The sequence below is a fragment of the Condylura cristata genome, unplaced genomic scaffold (genome assembly GCF_000260355.1).
Source record: "Condylura cristata isolate star-nosed mole 26May11 unplaced genomic scaffold, ConCri1.0 scaffold00018, whole genome shotgun sequence".
Classification (NCBI taxonomy): domain Eukaryota; kingdom Metazoa; phylum Chordata; class Mammalia; order Eulipotyphla; family Talpidae; genus Condylura; species Condylura cristata.
Window position 1 is genome coordinate 15,302,593 of NW_004567119.1, and position 21,035 is coordinate 15,323,627.

Here is a 21,035-nt window from a genome sequence, read left to right on the forward strand (position 1 = left end):
GTTTGTGGACACTGATAACCTAATTCTGGTATTCTTTCTTTATTTACTTTGATGACTTTGATCTTTAAAAAGTCACGGCTTCTCCTATTTGGTTTGCAGTGGTAGTTTGTAGAAGAAAGGCAGAATGTATATTTGATTCTTTCCTTGTTTTCAACTGTTTCAAAAAGTAGGAGTGGGTTCACTGAAATCCTCCAAGGTGGCTAGTTTTGTGTGTTTTTTGTGACATCCTGAACTCATTCACATGTATGTGTAGTGTATATTATTCCATTGTCGTTATTGCCCTTTTATTCAAGTTGTCCTATTTTTGGCCAGTAGGAGTCTCCTCCAGTGCAACTCCTAGGTCCCTTCCCCCGGGACTCATAACCTTGGCCAGCTTCCTTGTCTGGTATGGCGTGATGTCCTAGACTTGTGTTTTTCATTTCCTTCTCCAGAGACTTTTCTCCAAGAAGCCTCAATTCCTTTTATTGCAAAAGGGATTTGAAAATTAAAATCTGAGTACTAAGGAAGCTTAGAGCTTCTGAGCCAGTTCTTAAGTCTAGGACCTTCTAGTGGCTATAACTCTGAACATGTATATGTAAACACATACGATCATGTATATGTGTGTATGTGTGTATATGTATGTACACATATGTGTGTGTGTGTGTATTCCAGTCAAATTCAGGGTTTGTTTTTCAGCTCTTTAATCTTACCATCTGCATTTCCTTTCTCCCACTCCAAAAATCCTGGTACTCAACCAAACCAGGAATGATTGAATAAGAACATTACATCCTGCTCATTTGCTGTATCCCACACACACCCACAGTGAAGTCAGGAGCACTACAAACACTTCCACCAGGCTTTCTGTGTTCTTTCTGCTTTGAGATTATAACCTACTAGAGATTTATACTGAAATTAACGTTTTGAAATGCTTTGAAATAAATCCCCTCTGCGAATTAAACTATCAACCCTATACACAACTTTTCATTTCCTACTTCCTCTATAAATATGAGGTGAGATAGATGGTAGATGTTCTAGGTAATGTATGTCCCTGGTTCCAAAGTCAAACCGAGTGGACAATCAGTATTGGTTTCTCGTTTTGGTCTTGCTGTCATGACTGTGTGTGTCTACCCCAGAGAAAGGGTTGGGTGGGCTTGGAGGAGGAGGTGATGTCTGAATCATGTCTTTCTGAACAGCTGCAAGGAACAACTTAGACTCTGGGAGAAACTGTCTTGAAGGCCTTAGTTCTGCTCAGTGAAGAAAACATTTGTTCTGCCACCCACCACGTAATTCATCTTAGAATTTTAATGAGTTAGCCTTTGGGCTAGACGCAAAACAAGTGCAGCATTCTCTATAAATCCTGCCATCTTTCTTTGTTCCCGCAGCGGCTAGAAATAAAAAGTTGTTGTTGAATATATGATAATGTGCTTCAGGGTGATTTTTCTGAATTATGAAGTTCTACCTCTAAATAACATTTAGAATCTAACTAGCGCACTTGTAGCTGCTAACTCCTATCCAGCCTTCAAGCTCAGGCGACCCTGACCCCTTTTCAGGCTTTAGGTCCCCAACTGCATGTTGCCACTGTGCCCTCCCAAATCCTCCATATTGTAACAGGCCCTGTACTTTGCTTTTACTCTGTTACAAATCTAAACCCACGCACGCATAGAGCCAGGCATATATTGGTAATCGATAAGTATTGGTTGGCTCCTCTCACTTGTCCCCCCCACTTGCCAAACCAGCTGTTTCCAGGACTTAATTGGTTCTGGTGCCAGCCTGAACTAAACTGGGGTCTATGGGAGCTCGGGCCTGGTCTGTTTTCAAAACCAGCTCAGGGCTCAAAGCCAAAGCTCAGTGGTAGATCAGTCTGCCCTGTGCTAAGGCAGGCAGGAGCGGCCTGAGCTGCGTTCTCTCTCAACACCGTTGGCCAGGATCAAGCCGGACCCGTGTGCTCCAAAACCACCATGGTTCTCTTTGTACTCCTCTTTTTTTCTTTAACCCAGGGCTGGCAACCAGGGGGTAATCTGGGCTGATGCCACTCAGCTGAGGACCCTTCAGCCTTCGGAGATCAGGAGCCACGAGGATTATGCTGACAGAGGCAGCTGCCTCCTCTTATCTTAACGGCCATTCCCATCATTCTCCAGAGCACCGAGCAGGCTCCTGTCTGGTCTCCTGACCCATCCCCTCATCTGTCCAAGACCTAAACCCGACTGTTGATGTGGGTGCTGTGTGAGAGGATGGGTGAGTACAATTTAAATTCTTTCTAAAGGTTCCTCATCTTTTGTGAAACTGGAGAGTGAGCTTGGTGCACAGTCTTGCTCCTGACTACTCTGGCTTCTTCCGTGTCTGCACCTAGTGTTACCATTCCAGGTCCAGCATGAAACCCTGCATCCATCCAGGCCATCCGTGACTCCTGGGCTCATGCTACTAATGCCCTCTTTTCTTGAAACCCTCCTTCCCTGGATCCCTACCCACCCTTAATAGCTGACCTCACCTTTCCAGACGCCTCCACAGTCTGCCATATAACCTCTCCCTCCCCGGCTCCGGGTGGCTGACTACCCAGTTCTCATCACAATCTTTCAGCGTTACCTTTGTGCTTTCTATGAGCTGTTTGGTGGAAAGGACAGAGCTGTGAGGATATTTACTGACTTGTTGAGTCGGTGGAGTGGTCAGAATATCTTGGAATACCAAGGAACACATTTAAAGTATAAATGAGTTCCAAGGAAAATGCATATGCTGAACAAGACTTTCCTGTTGACGACTGGTAATTTCAAAACACCCTTGCCACAGTTTCTCTTGGAGATTTTTTCCCTCCGGTCTTCAAATATCCCATCTCAGCACCCCTTCTCTTCCTCATCAAGTAGGCAGTGAGTGTTTGGGGACACACACCGTGATGGACCTCAAGGTGACATCCATGAGAAATGAGGTGCCATGGATAAAAAATGCATCCCCCCTGAAAGCTAGAAAATTTGCAAGCTCAAATTCTCTGAAATGGCTTGACTGCATACCAGAGAAGTGGGAAAAAAATTTTAAGGATCATTTTTAGAGCAGAAAGCAAATTATTTCTTTCAAAACAGCTTACTGACCTTTGACAATATTTTGTGGAAGAAAAGATAAGTTAGAATTAATGTATTTTCAGATGGTTGTTTTTAAAAATGATTGGGAAGCCTTAAGAGGTTAGTCCTATGGCCATTTTGAGGCTTTCTTAAAATGGAGAAGGAAGCTGACATTATAGTGTTCAGATCCACGCTGCAGTTTTCTGTATATCGATTTTCATTCTTACAACAACCTATGAGATGGATTTATCATTCCACACTTTAGTCCTGAAAATGAGGTTCACAGAGTATCTACATTTCATTAAACCCAACTCTATCCAATTTGTACGTCTTTCTGTTCCAGTCATGGAAACCTGAAAGAAGGGGCAGGCTTAAAAGAAAAGGGAGAGAAATAGGGACAAACAGAAATAACAGTAAGTAAAGCACTTTCAGTGAAATGGATGATGATTGTTTTGTTGTTTCATCTGGTGATACAGATGTAAGCTAAATGGTATTATTGATTTTTTGGAAACCACTTCTATAGATGTGGGTAATAAAAGGGTGTTTGAAATTACCGACCAGTGCATGCAAAATAAGAGTGAAATAAAAACAATCTGAATGCTTTTAACAAATTATCCTTTCTCCCCTGTACTTGTTTCTGAGTCCAGACCTAAAATTTTAGCTCATCTGTTTACTTTTAGTTTGCAGTCCAAACTGGAACGTCATTACCATGAATTGTGTTAGGGCCACAGCTTACTTGAGGCAGCCCTGTCTCCTGCAACTGGCTCTAAGAGCTACAATTCTGGTACCTGAAATGCTGCGAAATTACACATGATTGACCAGTAAGTCGATGGTGCTTCGTGCTCACACACTTCAGATGTATTTTTCATAAATTTACACAGAGAATTATTTTCAGTGGAGCACCACTTGCAGAAATGAAAGAAATTTTCCCCAATCTGGCATCAAGTGCTCACCTGGTAAAATTGCCCCTCAATATCAGCTCGGTCTTTTGTTTAAGCTGCCTCCCCCGACCCCTCAAAAAAGTTGCATCTTCTCCTTTTGCATTGACTCCATCCTGACATGAAGACTATTCAGTCAACATCTCTGCATTTCTGCCTTATAGCACCTCCTACAATGAAATGAGCAACCATATATTAGACTGTTCTGTGGTAGCAAGTTCGGTCTTGATCACTGCTGGATCCTTAGCCTGGTGTTTCACATTGTGAGCAGCTGTTTACTGAATGGATCAGTGGGTCCCCACTACCTCTGAAGCTGCAACTACAGAACAGCTTCCTGAGTTACCGCCCTCCCTCACCACCCAGCTGGCAGGTGGGTGTGGGTGGGAGGAGGAAGCTGGAGGAAGGAAGTTCACAGAACTTCCTAAATGATTCTAAAGGCCAAGTAGGAGTGGGTTCTGATGATCTTCAAAAACAGGAGAACGTTGCTACTTAGAGCTCACGGAAACCCCTCCGATGTGCCAGGCACTGACTGCCTTAAAAATAGAAAGCTGTCAAGATTTATGGATGTGTGGAGGAAAACAACTGCAAGAAAAAGCACTCATTTATATACCAATTTATTTTTAAATAGCGGCTGTCATTAAGTCTGTGTTAGTTTAACAACTGGTTTTAGCAATATTTTCAGTATGGAATAAAACAGGCAATTTAATACACACCACCCACCTGATGCCGGACACAGGCACACCTTACACCTCTGTGAATAAACAGAAAGCCCTCTTTCTTCAGGTCAGTGACTGTTTCTTTACTACTAAAAGTCCTTTTTTAAATAGAAAACTTTTAATGTTTAACTTTGTAGCTATTCAAATTCTAGTTGATTATCACTGGTGCCATTTTATGATGAATTTTTATCAAGTAAAATGCTTGCTTTGTGCACACATAGGCTCGTAACGTGGACATATTGAGTATAAATGTGCTAACGTGCTTGTGAGAAAATGCTCCCTTCTCGCGCTCTACTGTCCGGTGTGCTCATCTCCAAAAGCAACGTTTACCTCACATGGCCCTTCAGTACCTAACAGTCTATCTAGATGCACACTGATGCTCCCCTGGAACTCCGCCATTCCTGCTCTCTCGATCCGTCAGTCTCCAGGCCCCAGCTTGGCACACTTTGCTGTTTTCCTTTGGTGACATCCTGGAGCTGCCTCTGCCTGGCACCTTGCTTGGGTCTCTTTTGGCTCCTACTCTTTGCCCTCCCCTTACTTATCTCCTTGTCCAGCTAGATAATATTTTCCGGTGGCTTCCTAGGAGACAGTGTTTGCACTTTTCCATCTTTTTTTCCCCCTGGAGTCCATACATGCCTGCAGATGTCTATTTTCCCAGTGGATTGCCTTGGGGTGGAATTCTAGATGAAACTCACCTGCTCTCAGATGACAAAGTCGGTGCATCCTCTATGGTCTGGGACTGCTGTCAAGAAGTAAGATGCTTTATTGAGTCCTGATCTTTTGTCTCTATCCTGGCTTTCTTTTTCTTTTCTTTTGAACATAAGTTAGCTCATTTATTAAAGGCTGGCGATGTCTTAAATGGTGGCGCTTCTCCCAGGCTTGGTGCCTGCGACTTTCTGACGCAGACTTTGCTGGGGCGTGGAAGCGGTGGGCTTGGTCCAGGCACTCTGGGCTACTGTTTTCAAGCACAACCACAGTTCCAGGCCCCACAGCTCATCCCCTCTCCTTGGTTTTGCCAGAGGTGGAGTTTGTGTACTTGGTATACTGGCTGATTCCAACTTTCTTCACTGTTTTCCTGAAGAAGGCTCCGCAATGGATCCGTTTTTGCAACAGTCTGTGTGTGTTTAGTCATGCCTCCCCCGACCAGCTCTGGGCCCAGAGAATGTTGTCTCTCCATCCCATCATGTTGAGGTCTCACTCCGGTACGCCCTGGTATGCGCTGCTTTTTGCAATACTAGAGCCTTTTAATCTGAAAATTTGTGTTACTCCTTTCTGAGAAACTTTCTTGTACTGTTGGTTTTCTTCTACCCTGTACTGAAACTCTATACTGATTGCTTTAGGGTAACAACATCATATGAATTTTAACAGATGCATTTGCAATATTGTTTCAGTGTGCTTCGTTTACTTAGCAAATAGATAACTTTATTGATAGAATGCCCTGACTTATCCAGGGTGGCTTTATTTGGTCTGTTGTCTTAGTGACTCATTCGATTCACTTCCGCTTTCACTCGCATGAGCGTCTTGTTTTGGATGAGTAGTTAAATGGTCACACTATTTACCGAGCGCTGAGCAGGTACAGATGCCCTCTGAGTGTTCTGCAAATAACAACACACCTATACAACCACCCAGAGGATGGAATTACCTTATTTTAAAAATTAGGAATATGAGGCTCCATTTACAAATAACCTGAAATTGTTGCATTAATCGGTAAAGCCGGAGATCCTCTGCCTATCATCAAGAAACATACATAACACTCCATAGCTGCTTGAAAGCCCCTATTTGGGTAATACCAGGCTCTCTCTGCCTTTGTATTACTGCAAAAAGTGTTGGGCTTCCTTTTTGCTAAACCTTTGTGCATTTCCTTCATTATTTCCTTGGAAAGCACAAATTCCTCGTGAAATCAGCTTTCCTGGATCTCAGCTCAGCACTCTTTGAAGTACACTATGCTCGGCACCTCCTAAGGTTGCCAGCTCACTTGGGAACCCTATGGTTATGAAAAGGCAGGTAACACGAGGAAGCCATTGGGAGAGTCAGCACTCTAGAATAAAGCTGTGTCCCTGTGACTTCCAAGCAAATGAAAAGGAAATTATCCCAAAACTGCAGCTAATTCTTTATTTTTTTAAAAGATTTATTTATTCCTGCATCCAAGAACTGGGTTGTAGGCCAGAGATGGGGGGTGTGAGAAGATTCCCCAGAGATGGAGTGGGGAGCTGAACAGGCAGATCTAATGAAATACACTGCTGAGGGGAGCAGTGAGTGGGACAGGAGAGGTCTGCTGTGCCATGTGGGTCACTCCCTGGCTGGGAATAGCTTCATAGTGCTCATGTGGGTCACTCCCTGGCTGGGAATAGCTTCATAGTGCTGTGTGTTAACCCCTGCACCACCAGGGAGGGCCCTGCAGCGAATTCTTGAGAACTCATGTTTCTTTTCACGACTGACATCCATCCTGTTTTGATTCTCCCTTGTCACTTGCCATCTCCTGACCACCTCTCAGTCTGCTGACAGCCATAGTCCACAGGAAGGGGATGCAACCCTTAGGCACTCATTTTTTACATATTGATAATACTTATTCAAAAGTAAATTAATGGACTACTTGGAAAATAAGTTTACTTGGAACCTATGGACAATTTCATAAGTCACTATTTTTTAAATATATAGAAAGGCATTTCTTTAATATAAATTGAGAGTTTACAATCATCTTTAAGCATCAATGGCCCTTAAGCCAATGACCCCCAAAATTCCAAATGATCAGAGATATGTTTGGGCAAAAATTCTCATGTATTAGGTTTTTTTTAAAGATTTATTTATTTGTGCATACAGAACTGGGATCCAGGCCAGAGGCTCAGGGGTGGTGAGAGGCTTCACCAGAGACAGAGTGGGGAGCAGAACAGGAAGATCGATGAAGTACTCTGCTGAGGGGAGCAGCGGGCGGGTCAGGAGAGGTCTGCCACGCCATGTGGTCACCTCCAGGGCAGGCGGGGATCGAACTCATAAGGAAATGGCTTTAGCTTCTTAGTGCTGTGCTTTAGCCCGCTATGCCACCAGGGAGGGCCTGCATTAGTATTTTTAACATTGTGGACATTGGATGATGGTGAAAACATTATAAATGTCCTATTTTCAAACAGCAAGTTGCATTATAATAAATCAAGCTTAGATTCCACCATCAAGGTGGTTCTCCCATTAGTTCAGTTTCTGATGGATCATTTAGCTATCTGCCCATCCAGTTGTCAATGGTTACCCCTCAAAACATCCAGTGAAATGTTTGAACGTGGAAGAAATGGAAGAGGCAGAACCCACGGCACTGTCTTGAATTCCATTTGTAATTTTAGTGCAATGAGTAGACTTTGGATGTTTCTCTGTGGAAAAATTCATTTTACTTGTTAAGCTGGAAAATTTTTCCTGATAATTCAAGAGGATGACTGTGCAAAACGTCATTTTTTCACACAAGGGAAACCATTTCCAAGAAAATTATGATATTCAAAATCACCACCTGCTGAAAGTTCAGGAACTGGAATACTGGCCACTGAGATCCAGTCCGCTGGCACTCACCTTCAACTTGACCTCAAGATATTATTCTTCATGTCCACAATTATTTTGTGTGTGTATGTGTCTGCTTTTTTGTTTTGTTTTGTTTTCCTAAAGTCATTATTCTTAAGACAAATGTACAGCTTGGCAAACACTAGCAAATATCACAATACACAGTTGACAAAGAGACAACTCTTTGTGAAATTGAGTCAAAACATGTCAGCAGTGGCTTTCTGGAATGCTATTTGTACGTGAAAGATCCTTTAATTTCACCATCTTACCAAGTCTTTCATTTGCATGGAAAAAGAATTCTCCCAAGTGGATAGCCAGAGATTTTCCTAAAAAAGTTTCCTCTAAACCCAGTTTAATTTCATCTGTTTCAGGAAGACGTCATTAATTCTCCAGCCTGAGCTGTATATGTGTAGTAGGAACTGAGATTTGACTTTTATATATGATGCAGAAAATAGATACTGAGTACCCACCTGTGTGGGGCCCTGTGTTAAATGTACATAACAGAAAAAACATTTCATACTCTTCAATCTTCAGTAAAAAAACTATACCTTGGGGATCGCCTTGGTAGCCTAGAGGCTCAGTATCATTGCTATCACCACTGAGTTTGATCCCCAGCCAGGGAGCTGACCCATATGTGATGCAGCAGACCTCTCCTGTTTCCCCGCCGCTGTTCCCCGCAGCAGTGTATTTCAGTAAATCCTGTCTGTTCTGCTCCCCACTCTGTGTCTGGTGAATCCTCTCACCCTCCTCACCTCTGGCCTATACTCCAGCTCTACAATCACAAACATACACACATGCACACACAGTGTAGCGTCTAGCAAACACACTTACGGCCTAAGGAAAAAATAAATAAAAACGTCTGCTGATTCAGTTTGACAGCACATTCTCTTCTGACTCCTAATTTGACTGGAAAGTCGTCTTCCATTTTCTATCTGTGCTCTTTATTCTTTTTGTTGAAATTAGAATGACTATATGTATATGTTGGAAAACATCCAATTGCAAACAAAAGAGACCCTATGAAAATGAGTTAAACTTTGAGACACATAACTTGATATATTTAAAACAAAAGCCTCCTTTATTTCAAAAGGAAAAAACCAAGCCAGCCCACACCCAGTTATTGCAGGCATTCTCCATCAACGGATATTATATTAAAATTTTCTGCTCTATTAAAAAGATCTACCTATCCTGAAAGTCGGTGAACAATTTGAATGTAAGGATCCCGCTTATTAAGATTTAAAATTCTGAGCTATCACATAGCAGGGCTTTACTCCATGTTTGCTGAAATATGCCTTCATTGGTCCTTAAGAGACAGTGAATTGTGTAACCACCTCAATGACTTAGTAGCAGTTTTACATGGAAGGAAAAAGAGTCATGACATTTGTACACTACATTTGTAAATAGCAATTATACAACACATCCTGATCTCAAGAAAGTTAAAAATTGTAAAGTATGCCTCAGAATGGAGGAAATCCTGTCATTGTCCATTACCAGCTTTCTAGTCTCCAACACAGAATGGACTCTTGCCTCCCTCATGGCCATGAAAATTTGTTAGTTATTGGCCCTATTGACTCAAATCCTGTTCTTCCTACAGTGCATTTGTTGAGACTTCTGAGAGTCTCCAGATATTTGCTGTGGCTTTCTTGGATTTATTTTTTCCTTGTATTAAGTCCTCTCTTTGAAATTCTATAGAAATCTATAGCTTCAGTTTTCCAAGGGAGTCCACTTCCCCTAACTATAGATAGGATCCTGTATTGTTGTCTGAACAAAGTTGAATATTTTTGTGAAAACCTGTGTTTTGCCTGCTATAAATTGTAAGGATTTCTCCATAGTGAGCTCTTTAATAAAGATTTATTTTATTTATACACATAAGAACTAGGGGGCAGGCCAGAGGTGTGGGTTTGGGGTTGGTGGTGAGAGGACTCACCAGAGACAGAGTGGAGAGCAGAATAGGCGGATCTACTGAAAAACACTGCAGAGGGGAGACAGAAGAGGTCTGCTGCCATGTGGGGGTCAGCTCCCTGCCAGGTATCCAACTCAGGCCATAGCAGTGATCGTGCTGAGACTTCATCCCTAGGCCACCAGGGAGGCCCCAGTTCTCTGTGCTTCTAAATATAGGTAGGATATGCCTTCTAAGCTGTAGAAACCGTGTGGTGAGGTCTTCCATTTTCCCAGAATTATGTTATAGTAATTAAAAGGCTCTTATGGTATTTGAGTTCTACTATCTTGTTAGGGCAGCATATTGCAGTAATACAACAGAAAGAGACTATAAACTCTATCAATTTGTCCACGCTAATATCTGACCCTCCAACAATTAAAAGTGAGATGCAAAAGGCTCTAGAATCCCTCATCTCCCAAAACCTACAGGTAATGAAGACATTATTGAATTTGCAATCTTGTAAGAGCTATGCTGAATAAGCTCTTGCCTCTTAGATATATGAATTATATATTACATCTAGGTGACAAGCCTAGGTTTTGCTCTTTTCCCATAATTGAGCATACCTAGAGTGAGACATGTTTAATTTAGATTAGAGGCTGTCTTAAGGTAGCATGAATGCAAGACATTATGTGACTCCAATAGGATTATGTTTATTAACCAAGCTCACCCATTATGAGGGTTTCTAGGCCAACAGCATGAACTAGATTTTCTTTTTCAGCCAAAAAACAATACTGTTGGTTTTTTCTAGAGAGGATTATATAGACAGTTAAAGCTAACATACTTGTCCAGTTGTTATTGTTAATAGCTGCAAGCTTGGCTATGTTTTTATTTTTACAGTTGCTTTACTCCCTACTTCAATTAAAATCTAGTTGAGAGTGAAGAGTTAAAGTTTTATGTGCTTATTAGGAATAAAATTTCACACCTTCACAAGGGAACTACAAGAAATAAAGTGGTGATGAAAGTTAAAAAATGTAGCCCTGTTACTAATTTAGGAAGTAAGGAAACATATCAGTTAATTGATTATTTAAAAATGTAGCAGTATGTACTTACCATGGGTTTTGGTATCTGTGGCTGATTCGGGCAACGGCATCGTGGCCTGGTTCTGCATACTGTAAGAAGAGAGAATTAATGTTCCCTACATACAAGTAAATAGACAGCAACATGTCTAAAGTCTGTGTTCCCTCAAAAAAATTCAATTTGGGAAATTAAATAGGATGTGCAAATGCAGTTAAAAGAAGTTGTTCTTTGGATGAGCTGAGAGAAAAAAAAGGCAATAAATAAATATGACCCATTGGATTTACTGTTTTCTTCTAGCAAGAGACAGGTAGAAAAAGTGTAGCTCCTAACATTTATGCTCCAGGCTTTATGATTCTATGTTCAAACAAGCAGACAGTTGAGTGATTGTTGTTGAGACTCAGTAGTTTAGTTCTTTTCCTTTTACTGGATTGTCATGGAAGTGGAACATGATGACAGTAACACGGGAAAGAGCTGGGATAGAAACATTCTGGTAGGAGTCGATCTGAAAACTTAGTTCAGAGAACATAATTTAGAACATGGGTAAAATATTTGATAGCTTAGACTCAGTTCCCATGTAAGGAAATAATCCCCACCTCCACCTCCCCCAGTCATGTGCATTGAAATGATCTGTTATTCCTAAATATGTGAGTACTGAGTACTTAATAGGTGACCAGCACCTTTCCCCATGCAGCACCCGCCTCCCTCCATCCCCACCCCCCAGGATGACACAACTTGAGAATAAGCATCGAGCTTGGGCTTGTCAAATTTACATTGGAAACAGCCTGAGTCTATCATCATTTGTCAATGGGAAACAGTGATACTGATGATCAGAAAAGTTTGAGTGCATTTCCACTGGAACTGAGGAGGGATGCTAAGAGATTTTGAGATTCATAACATCTCAAAAAGTAGCAAAATCATACTAGTTTCAATATCAGTGAACTTACTTTGTTTTTATCTTCTTTTACTCTCAAATTTTGGTTTACAATGACTTTCCTGATTAGTTGCTTCAGTTACTTGTGCTGGGAAAGTAGTTCTATACATAATGGAAAGATTGGGTACAGCTTGCTCAGTTGATTTATGACATGAGTCCCTAAAGACTGACCTTATAGTAGACATATGGGTATTTATAATATCAGATTTAGGGCCATTTTCCCAGGTGCTGAACATTCTTTGACCTTTGTTCTCATTTTTAATAACCAAAAATTACATCATCTTAATAGGAAAAAATTTTTTAGAAATAAAACAAGTTATTCCCCTCCTTTCTCCTATAGCTATCTGTGTAAAATACATATAAAAAAAATTGTTATCTAAAACAATCTGACCTTTTTCTATTTTGTTAATGAAATTCATTATGATCTATTCAAATAGTTATGCTTGCTGTAGTGTTAAATCGAATGAGATTCAGAATGAAGTTTTGGGTTTTATTTAAATGGACATTTGTTCCTAAGAGTAAGGATGACTGATTCAAAACCTTATACAACGTCTTCCTGGAAACAGGTAAGAACTGGTTAGTATATTTTCTGTTTTAAGATAATCGTCAGAATCTTTTATCCTAATTTTGAATGTTTTCAATTTGTGAAATACCCAAATCAACTATTCCAATTAAGCAAACTTTAAACAGGTCTAGGCATCAATAAAAGGGAAATACCTTCCAACTACAGTCAGATACACTAGGCACAATTTGTGAAATTAGTTAGAAATAGCTAAATTTGAGTTAAGGTAATTACAGACATTTCGGGTCACTTCTAGTTGACAATGAAAATCATTACTCAATACTTTAACACCAAACAATTCTTGTCTAGTTCTGACATAGATGGGAAATCTTTTGGAGATTGATCACTGAAGAATTCTCTTGCTTTGTTATAGTTCACCCAGGATTTTTTCTTAATAAATCCAGTTTTGACTTTCTTACGAGAAAGAACCATTTTCCATCTCTGTGACTATGAGGCCTTTCTCTAGAGTGAACACAATGGCAATGCATTTCAAGAATGCTTAGACAGTAGGGTTTCTCTTCTCTAGCCTCTCCTTGGTAACATAGAGCTCTTAGTACCAAACATTTGAGTGGAAAATTCCCTAAGGCTACCTTTTCTTATGCTAATGTATTTTTTTCTTCACTTGCCTCAATTTGCAAAATATTACTGTTAACCCCTTAGGTGTCTGTCTTCCCACGACCAGTGAGAAGCATTCCCATTGTTATAGCTGGAACACCAAATCACATAATGCTGCCTATTCTAGATGGGACTATGGGAGGAGAAAGGGGGCATAAAGGCTTTTGTGCAAATGGAGCATTTGAACTATTCATTATACATTCAGGGCCTGAGTAGAAACAAACAATTCTTTCTGAAAAAAATGTTTCAGGCATGGATTCTCTGATAATTTTTTTTCTTATTAAATAACAAAATGTAGATAATGCAGAGCTCCATTCTTCATTTTATGCCACATAATATATGGAGTTAGGTACTAATCTGAATTGTATCCTGATTTTTTTTAACAGCAGAGTTTTTGTTAATTTGAGTTCGTAAATCAACTTTTGTCAAATAGACTAAACACTGGCTTTTGTGAGTTTTTGGCTGTGGCACCAGCATCTCTGTTTTCTGTGGAATAGTCAAATGGGCAACCTAGCTTATCACATTTCTAATGTTTCTACTATTTTGGGATAGAAGAAATGCTGTGTAGACAGGAAAACATAGTGGATATAAACATAGATCATGTTTGATTCTATTTATTGAGACTTTAAATACTAGCTAAATCCTTTATGTATACAAATCTCTCTTAACCCATTTAACAATATTGTAAGGTAGAATTCTGAGATTCCCGTTTCAGAGTCCTACTCCAATACTAATCTAGTTACTGCTGTGAAGGGGTTTTGCAGATGTAATTAAGGTCCCAAGTCAGTGAACTTTAAGAATGAGAGGTTATTCCCCTTGGGCCTAACTTAATCAGGTAAGTTTCTCTGTTGCTGGTTTTAATGGCAAAAGACCAAAAAGAAAGGGATATGGCTGCTTCCAGAGGCTGAGATTGTCCCCTTGCTAAAAGCCAGCGAAGAAATGGGACACTTGCCCTGTAACACTCCAACCACAGGAATTGAAACTGTGACAGGCACTGGGAAGAGACCTCAAGCCTCAGCCAGAATGACACTATCACAGTAGGTACTTGTGAGAGACCAGTGTACCTATTCACTGCCTGGCAGTTTTCTGGCCTGCAGAGAAGGATGTTGTTCTAAGAAGCAAAATGTGTAGCTAGTTACTGGCCAATAAGAAAACTAAACCCATCCCCATTTGATAGGTGGGAAATCTGGGATGTTATAAATCAAAAATCTAGACAGATTAGCAAGCAAAGAGCAAAAAGGGATAAAATGACAATTTTTTTAACTGGATACTTTCATTTGCAATCACATTTTTTATTGAAGCTACAAGTAATTTTCATTAAAGCTGAAAAGTATTTATTGCATAATTCAAAATATTCCAGGCTATTTCTTTTAAAGCAAGACTACAGTTTGTTGGGAATTGTTAGATGGTGTGGTGAATAACCAGTTATCCCAGCACCACCAGCCTTTCATCCAGAGTTGATTTGAAATCTGAGCAGATTCAACTACTCAGGCTATGGAAAAGCGATCAAAACCTTCCCCAAACTCTTTGTTATCAGAGCACAGCTTCTGAAATATAATCAAGTGCCTATTTTGCCGTCATTCTCACCCTTGGAATTTTCTAATGTGGTTGGCACCATTGTTAATTCAAAGTTTAAAAAGTGTGCTTCTCCCAAGTTAATTGTCCAATTAGCTTTAAAACACAGAATTACACAAGGGGAGGTAATTCTGGCATTGTGAACAGTAACTGTTTCGGTAAAAATATAAATGGTATAGTTCTCAAATGACATTACTGAACAAGTGAGGAGCAGAATAATGTCAAGTTAATGCGTGCTTAAAAATTCATCTCTCCCCTTCTACAACTTAGTCTTCCAGCAAAGACCCTGCGTGAGTAAGGAAGCAATTTCAGTCTCCATCTCTCCTTTTCAATTGATGATCATCTACCCTATGCTAAGCTCTGTGAGTGGTGGCTGACATCAGTACAAATTCAAAACAGAGCTGAGACCTCACGTTGCTCAAGGCCATTTGGAATGTGCGGGAATTATACAGTCCAATTGCAGATCATAATTGCACTAAAAACCCCACAAGAACACAAAGGAACTTGCTATCAATTCTTCCCCCATCTTAAGGAGCTCACAGTGGATTCCTCTAGCATTTTTTTTTCCAGTGTCTTTTTTTTTTTTTTTGCACCTTGAGACATATTGGGGACCACATCACAGTGACCCCTAAATTTAATGAATTGCTTTCAACTTGCTCATTTAAGATTTCTTGTTATGTTAGATTCAATCCTGGGGAAACAAATTTCTTCTGATTGCTGGTGTGATTTGCTATACATTCTACAGATTTCTTTTATACTTGAGCACATCTGAAGTACTTTGGGAGTATTGTAGGGAAAACTATAGTCTACATATATAAGGATTTAAGAATTTCTCCCAAAGTTCTAAAAATACCAGATTCAGAAAACAGATGTCCTGGTATTTGAACCACCTGTGCTTGGTGTAGACCAGGCACAAGTTTCAAAATTCTTTGACAACATACAGGAAGGACTCTGGCTGTGCAGTCAGCCTCAGGTTCACTAGCGCTCACTCTAATTTATACAGTCCTTTTCTTAGCTTTATGTGGCCCTATCAAATGATATTTGTTGCAAATCCATGGCATATGCTTAATTACTAACTTTAAGAAGTGTAATTTAAGAAAAATGTTTACATTTAGACACATCCTCAAGATGTTAAGTCCTACAAAATAGTAACCTCCATGGTGTATTTTTAGCTTCCCTTAGTTAAAGGATAAAATCATCCACTGGACTCTATAAACTATATTGAACTCCTTTCTTTTTCACAACCTAACAAAAGATGTGAAGATTTGGGGTGTCCCCCCTCCACTCGCCATTCATGGTCTACAAAGTCACCTCAACAAGAGAGAAAAAGCTCTGTGTTACTGGAGGGGGCGGTCGCTGTGGGGGTTGCACATGATGTGTGAAATGGCAGTAGTGTCCCTGGCAGCCAACGAAGATGCTGCGCGTCCCACTCGTCATTTTGCAAAGAACTGCTTGACAGAGTTGGGGAGGGCCTGTCAGTATTTCCACTGTTGTGGGAACACTATGTCCTGAACGAACTCCACTTATTGAGGTGCTAACCTTCCCTCTCTCCCTGTGGGAGATCCTGCAGGTGATCGATCTCAGGCACCCAGGACTACAACTCTCATCATGCCACGAATCTGCTATGACTTGACTTCCTGAAGGGGGTTGTTGGGAACTAAATAAAGGTGGAGTCCATCACCCACGCTTGGTGTAAAATGCAAGACAGCTGAGCTTGCTCTTGGTTTTGCTGGCTTTCAGTACGCCTGGGTGGTTCCAGCTCAGATAGCTTTAGCGCAGGATGTGTTGACCAATGCTGTCTCTCCTTGGTCTCCCTTTTGTCATTTCTCTCACAAATAAAACTTTTTATTAATGTATCCCTGTATGCCCGCCCTTGAGTCTTATCCAGAGATCTTCTGCACATGGGTAAGGACTCACACCCAGGTTAGCTGTAACTAGCGACTCTGATGTTTTCATGGTCTGTTAGGGAAAGGAAGCATCAAAAAGAAAATTTTATTTTGCGGAATTCAGAGACAAGATTTTGTCAGGAAATGACATTCAATTTATTTGTGAAACGCTGTAAAATAGTGTAAAATAGGGGAAACATAACCTATGTAAGGAAAATAATGGGGTTAATATGTTACTTAAAGAAAAAGAAGCATCATTGGCCTCCTTAGCCACTGTTTCTTCTCCCTCACAAATGGTCAACATGTTCATTCTTACTACAAAGACTCATAGTATCAGAAAATGCATCACTTCATATAGCACTTAAGAATGGAAGGTGTTAATATTTTTATATTAAACCACAAACTGTTAGGATGTGTTTTAATAACTCTAAGAAGTATAAAGTGAGAACTAAAGATATCCCCGTCCGGGAAAGAAAGGTATGTCTAATTTTAACAAAACTATTTACTATTTTGCTTTCATAACTCAATTGGAAAAGGTTCTATTACCTTTTAAAAATCTTGTTTATTGATAACATCTGGAGATGAAGCGCGTGAGAGCTTTGAATTTTTAGTAAATCCCCAAATTGTAACTGATCTGTCCAAATGAACCCAAAATGAAATAAAAAAGTTGGCGTGGAATAAAAAACAACAGGAAATCTACAACATGTGATGAGGGGCCTGCATCCCGATCAACACCACACTGGCAATACTTTTTTCCCCAGGTGATTAGGGAAGATGCTAATATGTGAGCGTGGTCAGTTGGGAAGAGGACCAGGTCAGGCTGAGGCAAAGAGAGAGGGTGCTGGTTGTTGGGACCTAACTGACTGCTTTTTCTCCCCCATGATTCCAAGGATTATATTTGGCATACACAATTATATTTGGCAAACATTAAAAAGTGCTTGTTAAATGAAAATCCAACATTACTAAGCTATTAGATATCAATGTATAATTCATTTTAATATTAAATACTCATATTTCTAGTAATTCATTTTAAAATAGATGAAGTACATTGCATTCAAATGATGCCTAATGGGAAGATGGGAGAAAATTGAGAAAACCATATAAGGGAAAGTGTCTTAATTGACCCCAGTCAGACCCTGCCCTACAGAAAACTGATAACAGATGTGTACTTCACACTATAGCTCCAGTCTAATGTTCTTATTTAATTTTCTCTTTCACATCCTGTGCTTACTAAACCCTTGAGTTCATGTGGCCTGGGCTGAAATTCTGACTATTTTTTACTAACTGTGTAGCTTCAGGCATGAAGCCTCAGTTCTCAATACTTTCTATAAAATAGACAAGGAAATAACCATTATTTTATAAAGTACATACAGTCTGGCAGGTCCACTTTAAAAATTTAGTACCTTAAATCTGAGCTAAAAACAAATGTGATCTTTACTGGTTTACATACAAATGTAATTTTATGACATTGTGCTCCACATGAGGTGAGTAAGAAATAGTTAAATATCAAAAGATCCAGAAGAGATATCTGATAATATGATATTTACTGCTCTCTAGGATGTGGGGATGGTTTTTGGATGTCAGTCAGCCTGGAAGTTACTATCTTTCCACCAAAATCCAGATGATTTATTGAAGCCTTCCTAGGGCCACAAGTGGGAGAGACCCTCCCAAGGAGACAGCAGTAGCCCAGCTATTTTACCAAGGTTCTGTTGAATTTGAGCTTCCTTTACTGCCTCTTTTTCAGACCTGGAGCAGCTGTTCAGACTCACAGTGTAGTAAATGTAAGTTTAGTCTTGAAAGTCAGCCTGAGAGACACAGAGGAGTTGCTGAAGTTAGACTGAGATGAAGAAACACCATGTTGTTTTAGACTATTATGGAAAAGCGAGGTTCAGGAGTGTGGAATAGCTCCATTAAAGACAAGGAGTCACAGAAAGAACAGGATGTAGATGGGCGTATTTCCCAAAGTTGTAGCACACTAAGGAATTTACCAGTTCCTCAGTCTGGAGAGGTGTGAGTTAATGCCACCCCTTGTTGAAGGATCTTGTCTTAATGCAGAGTGCATGTAGAAGTCAAGTGTCAACTCACTCAAGTCTTATCGGTCAAAGTAGCTGCCTCAATCATGGGATTGGTAAGGAATCCAAGTCTAGACTCATAAACATATTGCCCCTTGCCTTGGCTGTAGAGAGAGAACCACCGTGGGTGTGGAAGGAAGAGTAACAGCTTCAGCAAAAAAGCTGAGGTCTTGACTCATGGGTGAACTTATTTGGTTTGCCATTAATGTATGTAATCTTTTGTTCTCAAGACAAAGTTCTAAACTGAAGTAATCCTTTAGGGTATTGTGTAAGATTATCTGAGACATCTTGGTCCTTAGGACAAGTGTCAAAATGAGAATCCCTTCCAGCATGAGCACAACAAGAACAGTTTCTGAATGTGTCACAGGTTGTAGAGTTCACATTCAATCCCACGGGCATCAAGTCAACAGGGGGTGGCAGTGATGTAAAGTCAACATGAACAAAAGAAATGCAAGAAACACTTTTCTAGAAAGCTAGTCTGTGGTTGACATGTCTTGGACTCCCAGCCTTCTCTAAAGGCCAAAGACTGCTGGACTGAACTTCACTTGAGCAGACAAAAGTGTTCTCAAGAGAAAGATGAAGAGAGCTGTAGACACTCTAGATGAGTAGTAGACAGATTGAGGGCTGTGTGCAAAAGCTGGACACCGCTCTCCCCTCAAGGCAAGCTACAAGATAACAAAAGTTGCCTTGTTTTGGACACTGTTCTAACCAGCTGCCTGTTTTGGGTCATATTCTTGCAGGTGGCATGTTTTTATATTACCTTCCTAGTCTTGATCTTCATTGCCCATGGGGCCAGGAGGCAGTTTAAGAACCTGCACACTCAGTCTGCTTAACTGACAGAGTTAACACTAGCTACCACAGTGTTCTCCTAAGAAGTAGCAGCAGCTGCTCCAGCCAGAGGGCCGGTAAGCTGACATCTGGAAGTCAGCCATGTGCCAGGCTTTGTGCTTCCTGCATTCCTGTGTCCTGCATTAGATCCTCACTATGTAACAGTAATAATGTTAAATACATAGAGTGCTTGATACATGTCAGGTCCCGATCCCAGCACTTTACAAATATTAGCATGTTTGATGTTTACAACAACCTGATAAGGTAAATATTAAGATTCATAATTCAGGAAACTGAAATGCAGAGTTGAAGCCACTTGTCCAAGAGGACTTAGGTAGTAGGTGACAGAACTAGGATAGGAATTCAGGTGACTGATAATAATGGGCGTTGTAATCACTGTTATGTGAAGGAGGCCACGGAGGGGCACACAGAGATGACCTCACCAGCCCAAGGTCACAGAGTTAGACCTAATTCAGAGTCAGGGTTTTTGGCTTGTTTTTAAATAGATTTTTTACTTGATATATTTCTTTTAACTTCATTTCTATGTCCTGAAGTCTTGAGTATTTTTTTTTTTTAATATTTCTTTAGCATACAGAGCTGGGGTATAGGGCAGAGGTGCGGGCGGTAAGAAGAGTCTCCAGAAGAGAGAGTGGGGAACAGAACAGGCAGATGTACTGAAACACATGGCTGAGAGGACCAGCGGCCGGTCAGGAAAGGTCTACCAAGCCATGTGGGTCAGCTCCCTGGCCAGGGTCTGAACTTGCGCTGCAGTGGCTGTGGAGGGCTTTTCAGCGCTGCACTTTAAACCCTTGCACCACCAGGGAGGGTCCCGAGTCAGGATTTGAACACAGATGATCTGACTTCAAAGTCTGAACTAGCCACTTTCCTATATTATCCTAGATTGGACTGCAAAATGGCTTTTCTTTTTTCCTTTGTTAACTACCTTAGGAAACTGTAGTACATTGCCTAAGAATTTGAGGAAATCTAGTTATTGCATAACTGATACATGGTTAATTTTTTTTTGATACATGGTTAATTTTTAAATAACACAGGAACCTTCTAGAGGAGAAAAGGCATTTTCAGATTTCAGTTCTAAAATTACCTGCACTCCCGTCTGTTGCAGAGGAAACTATGAGGTCATATCTGCAGCCTCCTCACCAGAAAAAAGTAGGGCAAGCTTTGGAAGAACCCTCTGCCTGCATATAGGATTATCTAATTCGAAAGCATCATCAACACACTGGACTTTAAAGATTCAGGACTCATTTTTTAGCTCTGTGGTTATGTCTAGCCCAGCTTCTTGGTTTACACCACCCACTCGTCAAGCAGGGCCAGCCGGGGGAAGTGAGTGAGAATGTCTCCGCATAAATGTGAGTCTGAGAGCATTCCAAAGCCA

The 21,035-nt window shown here is 40.6% G+C and overlaps 1 protein-coding gene and 1 pseudogene across 1 annotated transcript in view; both read right to left on the reverse strand.

The window, feature by feature from the left end:
- The window catches only part of LOC101621736 (chromosome unknown open reading frame, human C4orf45), a 60,564-nt gene that overhangs the window by 16,896 nt on the left and 22,633 nt on the right, over positions 1-21,035 (reverse strand). Inside the window, exon 3 of the mRNA XM_004685213.1 lies at positions 11,207-11,265. Coding sequence (XP_004685270.1) covers positions 11,207-11,265 — 59 coding nt within the window. The remainder of the gene's footprint in view (positions 1-11,206; positions 11,266-21,035) is intronic.
- LOC105853796 lies at positions 7,818-9,145 on the reverse strand (annotated as a pseudogene).